This window comes from Alexandromys fortis, unplaced genomic scaffold, assembly GCF_014885135.2.
Source record: "Alexandromys fortis isolate MF-2015 unplaced genomic scaffold, M_Fortis_MF-2015_v1.1 scaffold_64, whole genome shotgun sequence".
NCBI classification, from domain to species: Eukaryota; Metazoa; Chordata; class Mammalia; order Rodentia; family Cricetidae; genus Alexandromys; species Alexandromys fortis.
Genome location: NW_026067976.1, coordinates 1,666,960 through 1,687,731, shown reverse-complemented (window position 1 = coordinate 1,687,731; position 20,772 = coordinate 1,666,960). Strand labels below are relative to the sequence as shown.

The 20,772-nt window shown below is 39.5% G+C and overlaps 1 protein-coding gene across 7 annotated transcripts in view; it reads left to right on the top strand.

Annotated features, from left to right (window-relative positions):
- The window catches only part of Focad (focadhesin), a 1,203,139-nt gene that overhangs the window by 1,017,865 nt on the left and 164,502 nt on the right, over positions 1 to 20,772 (top strand). For all 7 annotated transcript variants that reach the window (XR_007594464.1, XR_007594465.1, XR_007594463.1 and 4 more), the window contains 4 exons: positions 12,368 to 12,472; positions 12,924 to 13,025; positions 13,481 to 13,611; positions 17,145 to 17,271. Coding sequence is in view for 4 of the 7 variants with exons in the window: in XM_050157367.1 (XP_050013324.1) it covers positions 12,368 to 12,472; positions 12,924 to 13,025; positions 13,481 to 13,611; positions 17,145 to 17,271 (465 nt within the window). In the remaining 3 variants the exon portion in view is untranslated. The remainder of the gene's footprint in view (positions 1 to 12,367; positions 12,473 to 12,923; positions 13,026 to 13,480; positions 13,612 to 17,144; positions 17,272 to 20,772) is intronic.

The following is a 20,772-nucleotide window of genomic DNA, read 5'->3' as shown; positions in this document are numbered from 1 at the left end:
AATAGGGTATTTTCCACCTCAAAGGCTGAAAACAATTACTCTGGTCTCCCTGAACACTGTCTCTCATGGTTATAAAGATTTTGGGTTGCGCTCCCAGGTTATAAGAAGCCTGTACAAGGTTCAGCAGAAGGAGGAAGTGATGCTCCTTGAACCTAAGATGAGGGTAGGGGAGGCAGGAGCACGTTGTTCCCAGCACCAGCTGTGGTCCATGTGAGGAAACGCTTTGTGCACTCTTTCCTGCCCTTCCATCCTGTCTTCCCTGGTCCTTGAATGCTTAGGGCGCTCCTGTTGCTTGCTGAAGCCGTACCTCAGGTCACGTGGAGGTAGAACGGAAGCAGAGGTCATGGAGGAACATTGCTTACTGCCTTGCTCTCCCCGTGGCTTGCTTGGCTGGCTTATTTGTACATCCCAGGACCACCTGCCCAGGGTGGCACGGCTCACAGTGGGCTGAGCCCTTTCCCCTCAATCGTTATTAGGTGCTCACAGATGTTCCTACAGGTCGTCTGATGAGGCATTGTCTCACTTGAGGTTTCTCTTCTCAGATGAGCCTAACTCGTGCCAAATTGACAGAAACTATGTAGCACAGGATTTCAACTGTTGGGTTTGTTGTTAGAGCAGACATGGACCTTTCCGGCTCTCCTTGTCCTGCTAGGATAGCATTGCTCAGTATAACTCTGTGTTCTGGTGTAAGTTTCTATAGTTGGTGTTGTCCAGAGGGTGGCCTCATCTAACTGTTGAGCATTTTAATTTGACTCATATGAGTGAAGAACCCAAGATTTAAGTTTAATTAATTAAAACTCAGTTTGAGTAATAGACTCTCAGACTTCTAAACTCTGCCCCTTCTGAGCAGAAGAGCCATTGCCTCTGTTGCCTGCTTTTTTTTTCAAGTTTCAGAGACTGGTTTGAATTTTTTTTTTTTTTGTTGTTGTTGTTGTTGTTCGTATACCTTAATTTATGTTTCCAGTAACTATTTGCTTTGCCTTTTGTTTTCTGAGTTGTGGGATGGTAGTGATGAGTTCCTTAACTGCGAAGTACTTAGCACACAGGGAAGCAGGAATTGTGTCTTCTCATTGTTTGAAAACCCAGGCAACCCTGTGTGGAGCTGATTCACAAGTGTTGCTCACTCAGCATAAATGGTCAGGGAAGCCTGAGCAGTGGCCGCTCTTTAGTTCCCACAGGCTGGCCTTCAGCTTAGGTTTCCTGCCTCTGTCTCTCTGGTACTGGACTGAAGGCACTTGCCCCCTGTGCTCAGGTCATTTTGTTTTCTTAATCACTTCAAAAGAACTTTTATTTATTTTTCTTACTATTACTAATTTTCAGTGTGTGTGTCTGTGTATGTGCTGTGTGCCACATCACAGTTATGGAGGTCAGAGGACAACTTTGTGGAGTTGGTTCTTTCTTACCTTTATGTGGGCCCTGGGGATCACTTCTTCACCCACTTAGCAATATTGCTGGCATCCACTCATCTTTATTAAAAATAATTTTTTCCTTTATGTGTATGGAATTTTGCCTTCATATGCGTATTCACAACATGAGTAGAGTATCTCTGGAGGCCAGAAGCTTGCATAGGATTCCCTGGAACGAAGGTTTAGGATTGTTATGAACTGCCACGTGGGTGCCCGGAACTGAACCCAGGTCCTCTGGAAGAGTATTTTGTGCTCTTAACCACTCAGACATCCCTCCAGCCCACAGCTACTACTTTAAAATTTTAATTCACTTGTGTGTGTGTGTGTGATGCTGTGACACACGTGTTTAATAGTGTGGGTGTGTGGTTTTGTGTTTGTTTGTGTGTGTTTGTGTGGGTGCATGTGTACCACAGTTTGCATATGGAAGTCAGGGGATAGCCACGGGTGTTGGTCTTTGCCTTCTGCCTTGTTTGAGTGGGATCTGCTTGCTGTTTACTGCTGCGTATGACAGGCCGCCTGGTCCATGAGCTTTTGGGAACTCTCCTGTCTACCCCTCGCATTTCCCTGAAGGACAACAGACTGTGCTGCTGTGCTCAGCTGTATACAGGCACTGCGGATTGAGACTCAGCTTCTCAAGTTAGGGCAGTAAATAGTAAACATCTTACTAAATTGTCTCCTGGCACCCACTACCTTCCTTTTAATTTATTTTTCTCTTAAAGCAAAATGCAGAATGATCTTGGGTCAGAGGGGTCCTCAGGATTTATACCTAGGTACCATATCACTAAGATTTGGTAGAACTCACAAGACAAATCAGCATGTCTGTGATTTGTTAGAATGATGGGGGTAAAAACACAGTCAGCAAGGAAGACAATCCATGGGGCTAATTGCCATGGAAATCAGCAAACATTTCTAGCAGTCCTCTCATGAAGTAGTATCCTGTGTCCTCAGTTCCTCCAGCATGGGGTCAGGGTGGAAAGCGTCCAGTATCTTGTGGGGTCAGAGGGTTGGTTCTGTTAGGGCTGGTTAGCTGAGTTTATAGATTATGATTGAACAGGATCTATTAGTTAAAGGACAGTGGCAACAACCTCCAAATTGTTTGCCAGTATCTCACCCAGAAACCGCTTTGCAAGTAGGCTTTTCTGTGGAAGATAGCTTGCTGTGCTAACTAACCCTTTTCTGCACAATTCTTAGGTATTGGCTTAGTTAATTTGGCCTGTTTTAACTTTTAAGATAGTAGCTTGGAAATGAGTAGTTGCAGTCTTGATTCTTTTCCTCTTTAAACTTTTTAAACTTGTTATTGTTTTGGACAGAGTCTCATTCTATAGCCCAAGCTGTCTTGGAATTCACAGCATAGGCCAGGGTGGCCTCAAATTCATGGCAATTCTCCTGCTCAGCTTTATGAGTGCCCAACCTTTTGATATTTGAGTACACATTGAATCTCTCTTCTAAACATGCTATTATAATTCCTCATCTTCCTTGTTTCGTCTCCTTCCCTTCATATTCAGTATTTTATCTCCTAAATTTTTATTTCTGATCTCTTTTAAAATATTCTGTTATATGTAGAGAATACTAAATACAACCTCATTTTTATGTTTGTATGTGCATGTACACACATGTGTAGATGTACATTCTCACTTTTACACAAGTGCGTGGAGGCCAGGGGAACCCTTTGTACCTCCTTTGTGATAGTACCTGACCTGTGTGCATCAGTGTCTACCTGTGCCACCCAGTGCTTTGGATTGCAAGTGCATGGCTTTCTCTTTGGCACATGGGTTCTCACCTCATCCTTGCAAAGCAGGTATTCCCTTTGAGCCCTAAAATAGAATTAAAAAGTGAACAAACATTTGATCATGGAAGGTTTCAAGCATTTTCACAGAGGTGGGATAATTTAGGAGCCTCATGTTCAGTTCTCACCTTTTAGCAGTCTGCATTGCATGTACCCTTTCTTCCCTAGTCTCTAATTTTGACATGTTATTTTTGAAGCATATCTGTACATGAATTGAGGCTTGTGTCTTGTGAGTGATGTGTGTGTGTGTGTGTGTGTGTGTGCAATTTTGTGTGCAGGTTTGCATGTGTGGAGGCCCAGAGGAAGACCTGATACTGTTCTGCAGGCATACCACCATCTGGGTTTTTTCTTTGTTTGTTTTTTGTTTTTGGAGATATGGTCTCTTATGGGCCTGAAATTCATCAAGTAGGCTAGGTCAGCTGGGCAGCTACCCACAGAGATTCCTCTGTCTACCTTTGTATCAGTGAGATTGCAGGCACTCACTACCATACCTGACATTTTTTTAATGGACTTTGGGAATCTAACTCAGGTCCTATTGCTTGGGAAGCAAGTATTATCTACTGATCTGTCTGTCCAGCTAAAGGAAGCAGGATTTTAAGGTAGAGGTTTAAATTTTTTCTTTAGACACACTTTATTATTACCCTGAGTTGAGTCTATTTCACTATATCCTTATATTGTATAACTTAAAGATACATTGAAACCTTTACAAGACATCTATAATTTACAGTTATAAACAGCAATAAGATTGAATGTTGTTATAGTTTCTATTTCTTAACTTTTTATGTGCATATGTTTATTTATCTTGGGGGTGGTACAAATTAACATATGGAGGCCAGAGGTCAACCTTGAGTGTCTTTCTCTATCACTTCGAGTTTAGTTTTTGGAACAGGGTCTCTCACTGAACCTGGAGTTTACTCATTTGGCTAGAATATCTTTCCCGGAAAGCACAGATCTCCTCCAGTCCCCGCTTCCCCAGCACTGATAGTAAAAGTGTGTGCTGCTGAGCTGGCATGTTTGTGTGGTGATGGGGCTTGAACTCAGGTCTTCATCCTCATATTTGCATGGCAAGCACATGGATCCTTTCTTTCGTTGTCTTTAAGGTCAGATATGTGTTTTGCTTTTGGGCTGGGGCAGGAGTCTGTACCTTTTTGTTTTCTTAGAATATTGAGTCATTGGTTGATGGTGTGTGTGTGTGTGTGTGTGTGTGTGTGTGTGTGTGTGTGTGTATACGTGGGTGCATGTGCCATAGTGTGCTTTTCGAGGTCAGAGGACAAGCTGCATAGTAGGTTCTTTCCGTGCTCCTTTATGTGGGTTCCTGGGTTGAACTCAGGTTGCCAAGTTGATCTGTTTCTCCTTGGCTACTGATATCATTTGTTCCTTTTGCTGGATGGTGTTCTTAATCTATATCAGTCCTCACTGTGATAGTTCTGATCTGGAGTGGCCCCCGGAGGACCCAATATTAACGGCTTAGTGGCCAACCCGTGACATTACTGGAAACGCTGGACCTGCAGGAGGAGCACTTAGTAGGTTGAAGTTACATTGTTAGACTGTGTTCCTGAAGGGATAGGGAGTCACCCAGCCCCTTCCCCTTCCCTGCTTGTTTGCTGGTGGCTATGAGGTGAACAGACTTCCTTGCTGACAGACTGCTGCCATCATGTACCTTGTTTTTTACGCCCATAGTGAGAGGACCAGCTGACCATGCACTAAATCTCTAAAGCTATGAGCCAAAATAAACCTCAGCTTCTTAAGCTGACTGACAGCGGTATTTTCCCACACAGTGGCCACTGACGTACTCTCATAAAGCTTTCCTTGTTCGTGCTCAGTCAGTTCTTACCTGTCTCTCCAGCATACACGTACTCACCTTACATTTTTCTGAATTCTTTAAAATGACTCATTAAGTATAATTCCTAAAAACATGTGGAATTTGTTCTTGTTGGTTTACCCCCTCCCTACTAGCTAATTGGTTTGTCTAAACCATTCATTGATTAATTTATCACGTGCTCTCATCATGCCTCCTGTCACAGATGCCAGTGTCATCTTCCTAATGCTATTTCATCGGTGTTCTGATAATTTTCCCGAGGCAGAAGATTGTGCAAGATAAGAGCAGACCAGATGTGTTTCCTGTCATTCTTTAACAGCACTTTACACGGATTCCTTCAGGCAGCGCCCTCAGTTTTCACCGCCTTCTCTTCCAGAGATTTAGAGCAGCACCCCCTCCCCCATAATGTTCTGGGCTGTTCGTTTTGTTCCTCATCCTTTGCATTAATCTTGGTTAGTTTAACATTCTAATTAGGTCATTTGTTTATCATCATTCACTTAGACCTTATTTAATGAATTAAGACCTTATAAAATTAATGATATGAGAGATAATACTTAAAGTTTGAAGTTTTCAGCAATGAAGCAAGAAAGAAACTTTGGAGTCAGACTTGACAATTCTTCCCGTTGCTGAAGTACGGATTAGCACCGCAGTTACATTAGTCTCTGCTGGATTTTCATACCCTAGGAAGTTAATTTGACTCTCATGGTTTCTTTGAGCAATCTGTTTTTACTTAACTCAAAAATACTAAGATTCTCTGGTTTTAGTGCATGGTTACTTAGTTCATGTGCTTAGTTTATGCCATTGTACAATTTCCACACACTTGGTTCAGTTTCTGGTATAAAACTCGTTCCCAATGTTACACAAGTAGCAGAAATTGACTTTGGGTAATTGAGAGGAGAAATACCCATGCTGTACACTAGTTATAGGTTATTTGCCTTTAACATCATTTCTGACATAACAATCAGATCTCCAATGGTTGAGAACTCACATGGTAGAAATATAAAAGTTGTATTTGTTCATGAGTGAAAATTAATGCCTCCAGGAATTTGGTTACCAATATGTTAGCAATTGATGAAGTTATATCCCTTTTTTCTTTGGTAGTTATATTTTCATAGTGTGGCCAACTATTTTTTTTCATGATTTAAATTTCTTAGCATATGTGTGTGTGTGTGTGTGTGTGTATGCGCGGGCGCGTGAGCACCCTTTGTTTCTGAGAGTCAGGAATAAAAAAAAAATGAAACTTCTTAGGAAGCCACACTTCTGTTGGGGATATAGCCTACACGCTTTAAACTCCTCTACTGATACACTGTCTGAATTCATCCTACTGTGGTGTGCAGTGCTCCTGAATTGCTGAACTATTTTTTTTAATATATTGGGAAATTCATACCTTCAAGTCTGAGATTGTCTGTTTTTGACATCATGGTACCCTTCCTTTATCTGACAGGTAAAATTTTATGGTTCCAGGTTAATTTGATAATCATACTTTAGAATACTTTGCAAATGGTAGACTTTTAATACCTATTTATAAAGTATTGCAACATTACTGCAAGGCCCATTTTGCTGACAGTATTCAGTCAGCTAGAGAAGAATTTAGAGTAATCTATGTATTTTAAATGTATTGTTTGTATGTAAGATATGAGGGATGAAGAGGTGAAAAGGTGACATTCCTGAACTTGGTATGGCTAAGGAGCGGCCACAGAGGTTTTGAAGCTGGCTTGCTTTGATCCAATCCTCACCTTTATATGAGCTTCAGTGTGTCACCTGAAATCTGCTCCACTCTGTCCCCAGTGTGCAGGGGACTGAGAGTGCTGCATCCGTGTGTGTAGAGGAGTCACTGCAGAGCAGGTGCTCCAGCTGGGTTAGAACAAGGCACGAGAGATGTGGCCCCATAGATAGATGATGGTCTGCTCTGTTAGCCTAGGTTCTTTTCTTCTCTTTTTGTTAACTGACTCTCGAAGACCAAATGTCAAGACTTTAGACCAGCATTTCTCAACTTGAGGGTCTTTTGAGGGGTCACCGTATCCTGATATGCTGTTATCCTGCATATCGGATATTTACATTATAATTCACAACAGGGGCGAAAATTACAGTTATGAAGAAGCAGTGAAATAATTTTGTGGTTGAGGGTCACCACAACATGTGGAATTGTATTAAAAGGTCACAGCATTAGGAAGGTTGAGAACCATTGCTTTAGACTATTTGCTTAACGATCATATTTTGATGTAACTGTAATTGAATCTCAGAGGAATAAAATAATACCACATTTAGCTTATTTTTGAAGTTGGTGCATGCCTTATAAGTGGAGAAAATAATTAGCTTTTCAGTACTGGCCAGTGGACTGCTTTCCAATGAGTTACTTAAGCAATAAACAGGTGCTATAATTACAATTGCTAAGTAATTAAGGAAAGGAATTGATACTAAAAAGTCTAATTGTATATAATGTGGTTTTTTTGGTAGAATGAATTATGTGATTTTGTGTGTGTGTATGTGTGTGTGCGTGTGTTTGCATGCATATGGCAGAGAGAGAGAGAGAGAGAGAGAGAGAGAGAGAGAGAGAGAGAGAGAGAGAGAGAGACTGACCAACCCAGGTTACTTTACAGCTCCTGGGTTCAAGAGATTTTACTGCCTCAGTTTTCCAAGAAATTGGTAGTACACACATATGCTACTACTGCATACAACAAAGATGAAGATTTTAAAAAAGATTTACTTTATTTTATGTGCGAATGTTTTATTTGAATGTGTGTTTGTGTGCCATGTCCATGGCCTGGTGCACAAGGAAGTCAGAAGTGTGTATCAGATCCATTTGAACCAGAGTTACAAGTGGTTGTGAGCTGCCATGTGGAGGTAGGAACTGAATCCAGGTTCTCTGTAAGAATAAGTACTTTTAACCACTGAGCCAACTCTTTAGCCCCAAGAATGAAGAATTTTTAAAAGGCACTTTAAGTATTAAAATTCTTGGGTTAATATATGTCTATGCTTATTGATACCATCCAATCATATTCCCTGTTTTATGATATAACATGTGTTTTATCTTTTCATTTACGACCTTGTATATATTATTATTTATTTCTCTTTGGTAAATGGCAAACAAATGTGCATACATAGAATTTAGGTCCATGTTTCACAGGACTAAGTCCTAAGTAGGAGCCGACATTTGTTAACTCCAAGGATGTGGGAGCCTGGGTAAGAAGCTGAGCATTTACTCTAACTGTGGATGGGGCAGAGTGCAGAATGCTGTTTCTACAAGGTGGCCTTCTAGAAATGATTGCATGAACTCTACTAAGTGAATGGACCTGAAACCTAGGATGGGAAGGGAGTGCCCTAGCATGTCCACATTATCTCTGAGTGTAAGGCAGATGCCTGGAAGGAAGGAATACTCTTAGCTCTTTTCACATGACCAGAGATGATAAGGCATATCACCAGGTGGAGTCCCTTCCTGTACTTGTATTTGCTTATACTAACTGAGACGTCATCTCAGGTTTCTTTTGCTTTAATAATAAAAACGAGAAGTGCTTTGTGTGCACCACTCCCGAGTTCTGTCTCCTGGAGTCCCCTGGATCCTCACGAAGGTCTTTGGAATATTCTTTACTATGTCTATTTGTATGTTTCGTAGCTATTTTTATTTATGATTTTGTCTTTTAACTCATATAATAGAATTAACGATGATACATGGGCCGGCAAGATGGTGCAGCAGCTAAAGGTGCTTGCCACCAGTCCTGATGGCCTGAATCTGACTCTGGGAACCAACATAGGAGAAGGAAAGCACTGACTCCTTCAGCTCGTCCTTTGACCTTTACACATGAACTGTGGCATGCCTCCCCATATCCTTAACCAAATAAATGAGAAAAAAACATGATATGTCTCATGTTAGGTATTACAGAATTTTGGTTGTCTATGTATTTGTTGTTTCCAGCAAGCTTTATACATTCCTCTGCTTCTGTGTTCTTGTCAAGTGTACTTGCTTTTTGTTTGGAAGGGGTCTCTTTAACATTTCCCTTTAGGCAGGTTTCAAGCATTTATGTGTCTGAAGATGCCTTTTCCCCCCCTGATATTTGTAGTGTTTTGGTAGTTTTGCTAGATTCAATATTCTTGGTTTGCCTCCCCCCTCCAATATATCATTTTGAGTAGGCATTTATTCCCTTCTCTCTTGTGAAATTTCCGCTGAGGAATCTGCTGATAGTCTTAGGATTTTTGTCCCAATTCCACATTTTAAATCAGTTTGTTCATCAGCGACTTGAACTCTATGAGTCTGTAAAGAGAAAACACTGTGCTTTATGAAGCCAGACAGCAAGATGGAATAGAGCAGGACATGGCTGACTCTGAATCCCAGCCAGAGTCTGAGCATTCTGTCGTTTTCTGCCTGTGCTGAATGGAAGCTGGAAGAGCAGGAGGCTTAGGAGCTGGTGATGGCATCTGGGTAAAGAAATACACGGGCCAATGTTTCATTAGGAAAATAGCAACCCATCCTTCCAGGCAAAATATTTTTCATAGATGTGCTTAATACGTGTTTATCCAGTACAGTATTTTTCTTTATTCTTTCGCTTATGTGATTACTCAGTTTGGGTTATTGTATTATAAGAGTGATATTTAGTCAAAGATTACTTAGTGTAAACATTTCTGACATTGTTTTTTATTTCTCAACCAGGCAGAGTAAAGGGTGAATAATTCTTGAGGGCCAACGCTCTTAAAGGGACAATACTTTTAGAGCACAAATACAGTATTTTATTTCTCTCCTGACAATATAATTAAAGCATTTGTTTAAGAGCCACATGATTAAATACACTATTTTATAAAATGCCACTAAGTGCACTGATTGCCATTCCCATAACTAAGGGTCTGTCAGAGTGCCCTGGTAGAAACCATCACATGAGGGATAATTGATTAAGACCAGTGGAAAGCAATCTAAGATAACCTTTTGTTTTTAATTAAAATGGGAAATAAGAAGCCAGTTCAAAAAAATTGTCTTTCTTTATTTGTCCAAAGTGAGAGCAATGGAGTTTCCTTTCCAGCAAAGGCCCAGCACCTGTGAAAACACTTAGGCATTTGTGCTGTGTACTGCGAGGCTGTGGCCAGCGCAGGCAAAGCCCACGTGCTGCCGTGATATACTAGGGCAAGGATCATTAGCAAATGAATTTTTTAGCTGTCACACGTTTTGGTGATAGGGTTAAGAGGACATTTTTCCTTCTTGAAATTAAAGCAGTGCCTTCTAAGAAGCTTGGAAGAAACGGGCTTCCTAAGATAGAAGATTTGAGTAGATGTGGGACACAGACCTTTCAGATGTGGAGTGGAAGGTTAGTTTTTGGACTGTGTTCTGGTCTACCAAGCTAAGGCCTGAAATATAGTGAAGAATCATACAGTATTTTAAAGGAAGTTTTTGTTTGTTCTGGCCTCAGCTCACTGTATAACCAACTCAGCCCCAAATCTCTAGTCCTCCTACTTTAGTGTCCTTAGTGCTGGGGATGGGGTCCATGCCTCTGTGTCGAGTACTTTTCTTCTTTTTTTGCCCTTTGCAAAGTAGTTTTTCATTTTTTTTTTGCAACTAAAATTTAATTGCATCTTTTCCCTCCCCTTTCCTCCCTTCAACCTCTCTATGCACCCTGTGCTCTGGCTTTTTTTTGTTATTATAACATATATGTGTGCATAAATATATCAATACAACCTGCTAATCTGTTTAGTGTTGTTTCTATGTATATGGTTTCAAGACTGACCCTTGGTATTAGATAACAATTAAGGGGCTCATCCCCAGGGAAAACTAATTTTCTCTCTCATTAGGTATTAGTTGTTTATAGTTCTTTGTCTAGGTATATGCCCATGTGGAATTTCCTCTTTGCACATTAACACATATAATATTAATATGTATTAATATTGTCCTTCAGGTGTTTTTAGGCAGCCTTATTGTGGGGGGAGCCTAGGTGACGTTTCCCTGTCCTTTTCAGAAGACACAATCTTACAGCAGGTTTTCTGATCCTCTGGGCTTTTACAATCATTCTGCCCTCCTCCCCATCTTGCCCCATATTCGTGATTTGTAGGTGTAGCAGGTGTATTGTAGATGTGTCCAGTGGGGGTGGGCACACTGTAATCATTTGTTCTCTGTATTTGACCGGAGTCAGGGTCTCTGTCTACTCCAAAGAGAAGTTTCTTTGATGAGGGATGAGAGTTGCCTTGCCTTTGGGTGTAGTGTCTGTGTTTCGACTGCAGATCGTAGGTTTGTTAGTCTGGTCAAGAGGTGATAGAAGTTGTCCTCTAAGATCCATGCTTCCACTCGCTTTGGGTAGTTGGGTAGGTTTCTAGGACCAGACACGATTTCCCTTCTGGTAAGCAGGCCTTCTGTCCAATTAGACAGCTTTTGGTTACCCCCAAGACATGAGTGCCACTATATCCCTTTCAGGGAGACCTTGCCATGCTGCTCATTGCTGTGATTCATAGACTTCCCAGCTGGATAGGAGTATTGATGCCCACCCCTCCTGGCACCTTGCATAGGGTCTTTTAGTATGATGAAAGCTAGTGCACAGGGAAGAGGTTTCTAGGTCAGCTCCAGCTCAGACCCTTTGAGTCCTGTGACCGCAGTTCATGGTGTCTTCAGTAATAGGGACTCCACTTCAATCTCTAGGAGGCAACCACGCCTGCCCAGTTCTTGAACTGAATTTTAAAGAGGCTTATTAAGCTGTAATATGTGTGAAATACTGTTCAGTCACTGAAAATGGATAATTTAATTTCTTTTACTGTATTTAAGAATTATACAGGTATTTGAGGTTGTTTCTGCTATTCAATATCCCATGCTTTTAGGACTAGTGCCCCACACCAAATAATTCAGCTGGGATTTTAATAGGGATTTTGCTGAATGGAAATCAGTGTGGGAAATATTGCCGTTTGAACATTTATACTTGTGATCAATGAATAAATTTATTTTCTCATTCATTGTGTTATGCATAGAGATTGAAACCGGAGCTTATAGAGATATTTTAAAATACTGCTCCCCTTTGTGGATTTTAATTATTTCATACAAAAATAACCAATTGGATATATCACTATGTGGACCTATTTGTTGTTTGTATAGCTTAAGTGTTGATTGTCTGAACTATAAACTTCCTTGGGGTAGACTATATATTAACTTTCATATTATTTAGTGTCATAGTTGTTTAAGAAATACACGTTTCAATTCACGCGTGGAAGCCATTATAATAGAGTTGAAAAATTAGTGCTAGTATGAAATCGCCATTAATGGCAGTAGCCGGCATTTCTAAGCCTTCTAATTCATCCACAGTCATATTTTTACCTTGAAGAACTAAGAGCTGGGAATTGCTTTGTGGAGTTCACTCCAAGGCCCAATTTACGTGTCTTTTAAATTTTTCTTAGGTTCCAAATCTGATTCCAGTTTTGATGTTCAAATTGGGAAAACCATTAGACCCTGTATTATACAATGACATATTGTATACTTTACCGACACTTGGTGTTCACAAGGTTAGTATATCAACTGACTGATTCCTTTTGGGGAGGAAGGGGGGAGAAACCTAAATAGTTGGTATTGATTTCATATTTTATAAAATTTCATATTATAAGATTATTATGATATTCTAGTTCATATTATAAAATTTTAAGTCCTAATTTTGCCATGATCCTTAATTCCCCTTTTAGTTTTGTTTTAGAGTAGCTAATGTAAAATTATTATAATATGTAAAAATTTATTTAAATCTCTAAATATCTGTTTTCACATTGTCTGTGCTCTGAGATTAGGCCCCTGCTCCCTAAATTGCTGACTAGTCCCTCCCAAACCTATCTCCCTTCTTCTTAGGAGAGTCGAGCTAAGTAAGCTTACACTCAAGTTCTTATTTGTAACAAAGAGTTTAAAATGCCTTTTGCAACCTTGAAGTTGCCTTCCTTCGTGAAAACAGTTAACTTAATATTTTCTTAGGTATGCATAGGGCAGATTCTGCGGGTTATTCAACTGCTTGGAACCACTCCACAACTAAGAGCTGTCACATTGCGCCTGTTGACCTCTCTGTGGGAAAAGCAGGTAAGCTTATATGTACACTTGTTGCATGTTAAACGCGTTCGTTTTTCTGACGAGAGGGATTATGTGACAGTGTGACTTACTATTACGATAGTACTGAGTGTTATCAATGACTGCATTGGCAAATTGTGATTTATTGTGGTTTTTTGATCTGTAAAATAGTCAATTGTGTTTGACCTAGAAATTGAGAACATACAATAATCCTATGTTCTATGCCTGGCCTCTCTCCGTTTGTCTGATACAGCAACAGGAGTGCTGCGGTGGGGAAAGCCTTTGTAGAGAGGGTGTGGTCTGGAAAGCCTCCATGATCACGACAGCCTTCCCTGCTCATTAGCAGCGATACATATAATTTCCAATGCCAATCCAAGATTTGGAGGTGAAAATGCTGCATAAAAGGAAATAATCATTATTCAGCTTGAGTTAGGAAATTTACTGTTTTTGTCAAATTGTCTTTTTAGGATCGTGTGTACCCTGAACTGCAGCGTTTCATGGCCATGTCTGATGTGCCCTCTCTCTCTGTGGGCAAGGAGCTCCAGTGGGAGAAACTGATTGCAAAAGCTGCATCCATCAGAGATATCTGTAAACAGAGGTAAGATGGCCTTAATTCTTCAGGATGCATGCCATAAGAGGTTACTTTTCGCTTTTATTTTTTGTAATCCAAAAAAATACTATTTTTCAAAATCAAGTATGTTTTTCCTTTTTAATTTGGGTCTTGCATTTCCTATATAGTGTATTTATATCCTTTTCTGGGCAATAATTTAATATTATAACATATATCATGTCATGTTTTTTATTTTTCTGTATATAAATCCATGACAAGTAAGCAGTAGACTGTAGGCATGAGCAGTTCATTGTTGTTTCATTTTTAAGACGGGGTCTCACTGGGCTTCTCAGACTGGCCTTGAACTCAGGATCCTTCTCTTTCAGCCTCTTGACTCCTGCGATTGCAGATGTGTGCCACAGTTCGTCTCTCAGGCCAGATTCTTTTTTTTTTTTTTTTTAAACTTTTTTTATTACAGTTATTTATTTACATGTGTATGTGTGCACATTTGCCATGACATTTGTGTGGAGGTCAGAGTAAGTTGATTCTTTCCCACTGGGGAGCAAACTCAGGTTGTCAGCAAGTGCTTTTATCTTCCAGGCAATTGTGATGGCCCAACATACATGTTTTGTTTTATGGGGAAAAATATTTAACAAGTTTTAAAGTGTAATACATTACTATGTATTAGTTAGGTTTTATTTTGTTTTGTTATTTCTTTCTCTCTTTTTTTGTCAGCTTGATACTTTTTTTTTTTTTGTGTGTGTGTCATTTGAGAGGAGGAACCTCAGATGAGAAAGTGTTTTCATCCTGTTCATCCTGACTGCCTATAGGCAAGTCTGTAGGGCTGGTCCTTAAGCTTCTGGGGACTCTCCAGTCTCCAGTTGCCATCTTTCCATAGGGTTATATACAAGTGTCACAGCTTCTGCCTTATCTGGGATCTGGGGATCCTGACTCAGGTCAGCATCACACTTGTGTGGCAAGTCCTGTTACCAGTGGGCCGTCTTCCCACCCTGGGTCCTAGCTTTTAATGTTTGTATGTATACATGTGAGTGTGGGTATTGGTCATGAAACTAGAAGAGAAACCACAAGAGGGTGGGAGGAATAGCTATGGAGAAAAGGAAGTGGAAAATAGGACATGCATGGCATGCAGGTAAAAAAGTAGCCACAGTAAATCTTGATATGGGATATCTTACCATTTATTTGTGTCTTCATCATTTCTTTTAGCAATGTTTTATATTCTCAAGTGTAAAGTCTTTCATCTTCATTGTTTAAATTCATCTCTGTATTTGATGCCACCATAAAATTATTAGAAAGTGGAAATACATTTCCTGGCATAGAAGAAATATTTAATAATCTTTAATCTCTCAAGGAATCTGAATCTTTACTAAATAAAGAGCTCTCTCAAGTAAACAATAAAAAATAGATCAATAAATAATTTGTCCAGTGAGCCCAAAGTAGATATGAAAATGGCAAGTGTATTCATTAGGAGATGCTTAAGATCTCTAGTGATCAAAAAATGTGAAATGAAATCATAATAAGATGCCAATGTCATGCCCATTTGGGAGTCTATAATCCAACAACTGGTAGCATGAGCATGTGGAAAAAGGAGCAGTCTGGTGGACTACTGGTGAGGCCGTGAAATAGACTAGTTGCCTTGGAAAACAATACATAGTTGCCGTATGAACCAGCAGTTCTGCCCCTAGGCCTTCACCCAATAGAAATGACAATGTGCATCATCGCAAAAAGCTGCAATTGAATGCTAACTGCGATGTCTACTTTAAACAAAATTTATGTTTCTTTATTAGATAGAAAACGCTAACATAACCTTATGTTATAAGTCCTAAAACCCACAAATACACACAGAAAGAACACAAGCAGATCTAATAAGTGAATTTGGTGAGGTTTCAGGATCAAAAACCATCAACATATAAAAATCAGTAGTGTTTCTATGTACTAACTACCAACAGGCCAGATTCTTGTAAGCATTATAGTAGGAAAGCCTTATTGTAGCTTGTCGGGAGAAAATGATGTTGGGTTTCCTTCTATCCTCTAAGCTTTTAGGAAAACATGAAGACAGAGAACCGACTCCTGGTTTGGATTAGGGATAAATCAAAGAGCTAAGAATGAAACAACACAAGCAAAGCTCCCCTAGCTAACGTTTCTTTTCTTCTTTTCCTCCCTTGAATGGGGCAGGTAAAACTGTAGGGGAACTAGATTGCGTGCATTTGACATGATTCCTAGTTCAGTAGCTTCACATGAGCTAGACCGTGGTGTTGTAGAATTCCTGTGAATAGCCTCTCATTTCTATCCAGGTCCCCAGTATAAATGAAGCATCCTCAGGGTGGGTAGTAGGTTGACACCATTGTTGATTACATGGAAGATTCCTATTTCCAGTAAAAATCTTGAGTCAGAATGTTTAAGAATCTAAACCCTAACAGTTCTGTCTCTTTTCTGAGCCTATCCGTTAACATAAAACAATAACAGTCTAAGGTATAAAAAAGCTACACTTATGTAATCCAAGACCCATGTGTCTAGATTTTATTAAAATGTTGGCATAAAACAGATTTCAGAGACAAGACGCTGACATTCTTATTTTACACAGAAGGTTGGGGTGCAGGAAAGGTTGGCTATCAGACCAGATCAGTCTTAAGAACTTACTCATGTTCTTTTCTTTTGTACTCTCAAATATGTCACTTTTTATCCAGTTTAGGAAAATTATTTCCTTTTGTGGGACAATGAGACAGAAGAATCCTGTCAGGCATTTTCATTTTATTGATAATTTGTAAATTAGGGACAAGTATTGTGCCCTTGAGGCTTTCCGAGAATAGATCAAACAGTTGTTAGGTTAAAGGTATTCTGGGTGGCATAATATATATGGAAGAGGTAAGAGAGGTGCCTGGTGTGGGGTAGGGGCACAGTTATCACTTGTATTAGTATCTTTATTATCATGGTGATGATCAGTATAATCACCCTTTTTTATGCATACCATGAATCATAGATTGCACGGTGGGTAAAGTGTTCCTATGCAAGCAAGAGGACCTGAGTTTAGATCCCCATTGTCCACACAGAAGCTGAGCGTGGTGGCCTATGTGTTTAACCCAGTGGCAGAGGAGTGGTGGCAGTTGGATTCCTGGGATTTTCTGATCACTCCGTCTAGCTAGAAGTGAGCTCCAGGTCCAGGGTCTGAAAATATAGGTCAGAGAGTGACTGAGGAAAGATACCAGATATCAACTTTTGGGATCCATGTGTGCTTTCATGGGCAAGTAAACCTGCAGGGAAAATGGTACTCACTCACAACAAGTGTGTCCCTGCACATATGCATGTACATGTGGATGAGTGTGTGTGTGTGTGCACAAATTTGCAAAAGTGTCTTCTTTTTTTAACTTTTGTATAAAAATGACGATTAAATTACAGTAGAAATAATCATAATATGAAGATTTTGAAGAATATGTGTTGTTAGTATTTGAGGGTGAATCTTTACATGGGTTAAAAAAAAAGAATTAATACTTTTATTGTAGTCAGAGAGCTGGGAATAGTAGCTCTCTGGCTCTAATTTTGCTTTAAACTGTCCTTTGTTGTAGGCCCTATCAACATGGTGCAGACATGCTGGCAGCCATTTCTCAGGTGCTGAATGAATGCACGAAGCCCGATCAAGCTACCCCAGCCGCCTTGGTGTTACAAGGTCTTCATGCCCTCTGCCAGGCTGAGGTAGGCATTTCTGAATGGTTTTGTATAACTCTTAAGCTATTTTATAAGACTGTAAGATCCGGTTTGGGTAAGTGGTAATTTCAGTATTCTGAGATTTGGGTGTGCAGGGGGTTGGTAGAACAGGATTGCTTCACATGGTTTTTGTTTTTGTTGTTGTTTGCTTTTTTCACTTCAGAGGGATTTTGAATCCACAGCTTGACACTCAATAAACACCCTATTTTGGTTTTTCTTTGTTCTTATTTTATTAAGTTGAGGAGCTGTTTACGGAGCTGTTGGATGTGTTTAGATTTTAATTTTCTGATGAAAGACCATTAGAATCAATGAAGGCAAAGAAGTAGGCATGGGTCAGTGGCATTTTTGTAGTCTGAATAAATCGTGATTGGCTTGAAGGCTGGCAAAGGAATCTTCCCTTCCTGATGACTAGATTGGGCAGATGGGTGCGTAGCAGAACAGACTTGCAAATTATTGCCTGAAAATTAGACTACTCTCAGAGTGACAGTGTATCAAAGAGAATGTTTACTGTTTTGAATAAATAGAATAGTCATGTCAGAGATCATCCATTGGCTTGACTATAGTTGGGCATGGTGAGTCTGCACACCACAGTTTTTAAGATTATAGCTAATCATGGTTGTTGATGATGAAAATACTATTATAAGACACATAACAAAATTGAGTGGGTTTGTGTTAAGGTCCTTGTGTTAAACACTTTCTATGCCTGTTCCACAAGTGCAGTATAGGTATTAGCAGGAAAATAGACTTCAGAGAGAAGTTCAGCATTCACTCTGCGTCTTGTTTGAGAATAGTCTGTGCTGTGTGAATGCTTCCTTCTCCAAACAGTGAATATAGTTCTTGCTCGGTAAAATGTGTCCTCAGAATAATTCTTTCAGGTTTGCCACCCTGTGGGTGGAAGGTCGTTAGACCTTCACAAGACTGATACAGCAGGTGACTGCTCACTGAGCTGTGAACTTCTATTTTTCTGTTGCCTTAGTTGGTCATCTGTCATTGGAAGTACTTTTTTAAAACCAATTTTATCACTTTCCCAATATAAGTAGCTAGATCTTATTCTTAAACAAATTTTTAACACAACAGCATTGAGAAAACAATGCATCATTTACTCCTCTCCCCAAAAGGGCCATTTTTGCCATTTTGAAGTATTTCCTTTACATTTTTATTCCAATTAACTTTCCTTTAACAAAAGAGTAATTTAGTCTTCTTGTTCTTATAATTCCAACCCCTCCCCAATTCCCTGCTTGGGGATTGCATAAGGTTCAAGCTTGTCAATGCTTAACTTTTGGGGAATGCCCAGAGTTTGGCAAAGAGTTTTCTCAACCATTTATCTAAGATATCATTACTATGGTTCATACTGAAGATAGGAAAAACTTTGTCTGGTGTGGTAGAAGAAATCTTTGATTTTAGGCTGTCATGAAAACATACTTGATAAGTACCCAGAACTACATACAAAGAGTATGTCCTTTGGTTAATTCACATAGTCATATTTATGCTTCAAATGGAGATAGAAGGAGAGTTTAGAGTAAAGACCCTAGACTAATATCTGCTCTGTTGGTGTTTGCCTTGCCTCTGATTAGATGGTGCCCAGTTAGGTAGAGTCTATATAGAGATTCTTTATAGTTCTTTTTTCTTTTCCTTGACCCCACACAATGTATGATAAGGGTTTGATTTCTTTTCCAGCGGTATCTTCTTTCTCACCAGTACAGCTGTATTTTCTTCATTGTATACTTAAAGCAATCCTATTTGGGATTGCTGAATACTTAACCCTTAATCTTTTCTCCAACCTAAATCATTTCTTATAAAAATAAATTTGAGCCCACTATAATACTGTCTTTCTTTGCCTTTTCAGTGTTCTCCTAGAGTAGTGGTTTTCAGCCTTTCTTTCTTTAAGGTTCTCAGCCTTTTTAATGTTGTAACCTTTTAATACAGATTCTCACATTGTGATGACCTCCGACCATAAAATTATTTCATTGCTACTTCATAACTGTGATTTGTCACTGTCATGGATTGTAATATAAATATCTAATATTCAGAATATCCTATGTATATCCCTCAAGGGTCATGACCCACAGATTGGACCCACTCTTCTATAGGAGCAGTGACATCATATCTAGGTATTTCATTTCATAGAGCTTATCTCTTCCTTCTTTCTAGGATAAAGGAGTTTTCTCTCTTATTTGGTCTCCCTCCTGATGACATCATGCAGTCTCAATCTCACATCTATTTTTAAATTAAAACTTCTCTTTAACATAACCTCACCTGAACTGCAAGCCTTTAATCCAGAACTTGGGAGGAAGAGGCAGGCAGATCTCTGAGTCTGTAGCCAGTCTGGTCTACAGAGTGAGTTCCAGAACATCCATGACTTCACAGAGAAGCTCTGTCTAGACCACTCCCCCGCATCTGATTTGTTAAAATTGGGATAGGAATCCAGTATGTGATAATCTAGCACTAACTGTTTGTCTCCTCAAATTATTTTTGGTAACAAGATGGGAATTAATAAATCATGGAACAATACCACCAATCAGTTATTCTGAGATGTTTTGCTTGTTGAAACTGTATTACTGTTAGTTTTGATAATAAAAATTGTCTTATTGACATTTAGTACTGAATAGCTTTATGTTCATCTAAATATGTAGGAGTAAGCCCACTCCCGATCAGAGCAGTATCTCTTTCTATCTTATGTAAGGCTTTTCTACACTTTATGTTTGTGTGTTTTCATTGTGAAGTTGCTACTGTTCTGTCTTGTGATGTATGCTAAAGTCACGGCATTTACTTAATTCAGCATCTCTTTCCAGGCTGTATTTAATAGTTAGTAACTCGGGGCTAACGTGTTTTGAGGGGTTGGTGTACTACCCTTAGAAGTCAGCATTCTTTCCCATTCAATCTGTTTTCTGATTGATAATATTTATGAAACACTGGTGTAATCTCCAGGTTCATGAATAGACATACTCAACATAGTTCCAGATCTGTTTCCCAGAAGCCTTTGGTCCTGATCTGTCTGTCTGTTACTATCAAATATCATTAGGAGTTTAGAAAGGTAGCCTGAGACAGTGGAATAAATCAATAAAGATAGGAGCATAAACTGAGAAACCCTGGATTTGAGAAAATACATCACCTAGAAAACGATTTAAAATTGAATTTCAAGAGCTTTCCAAACCTTGCTTCTATGCAAGAGGTAACCCTTTACCCTCTTAAACCCAGTAGGTAATGAAGTCTTTGGCTTTGAAAGTCAAAATGATGAACTTTTTTTGTCCTCAGTGGAGTCAGGTTCATCTTAAAAATCGCTGCTGCTTACTCATTTGCATGTCTACCAAGGACAGATTTCTAGAAGAATGGAGTCTGTTCAAATGCCAAATGTGTCAGAGTAATGCTGCCATTATGCATTTTGTGGCTCTAACTGGCTAAACAAAAAAACATATCAAAGCTTCTAGAAATCTCAACTGACCAGAAAGATGCTAATGTCATTTGGAATTAGAAAGCAGATACTTATTC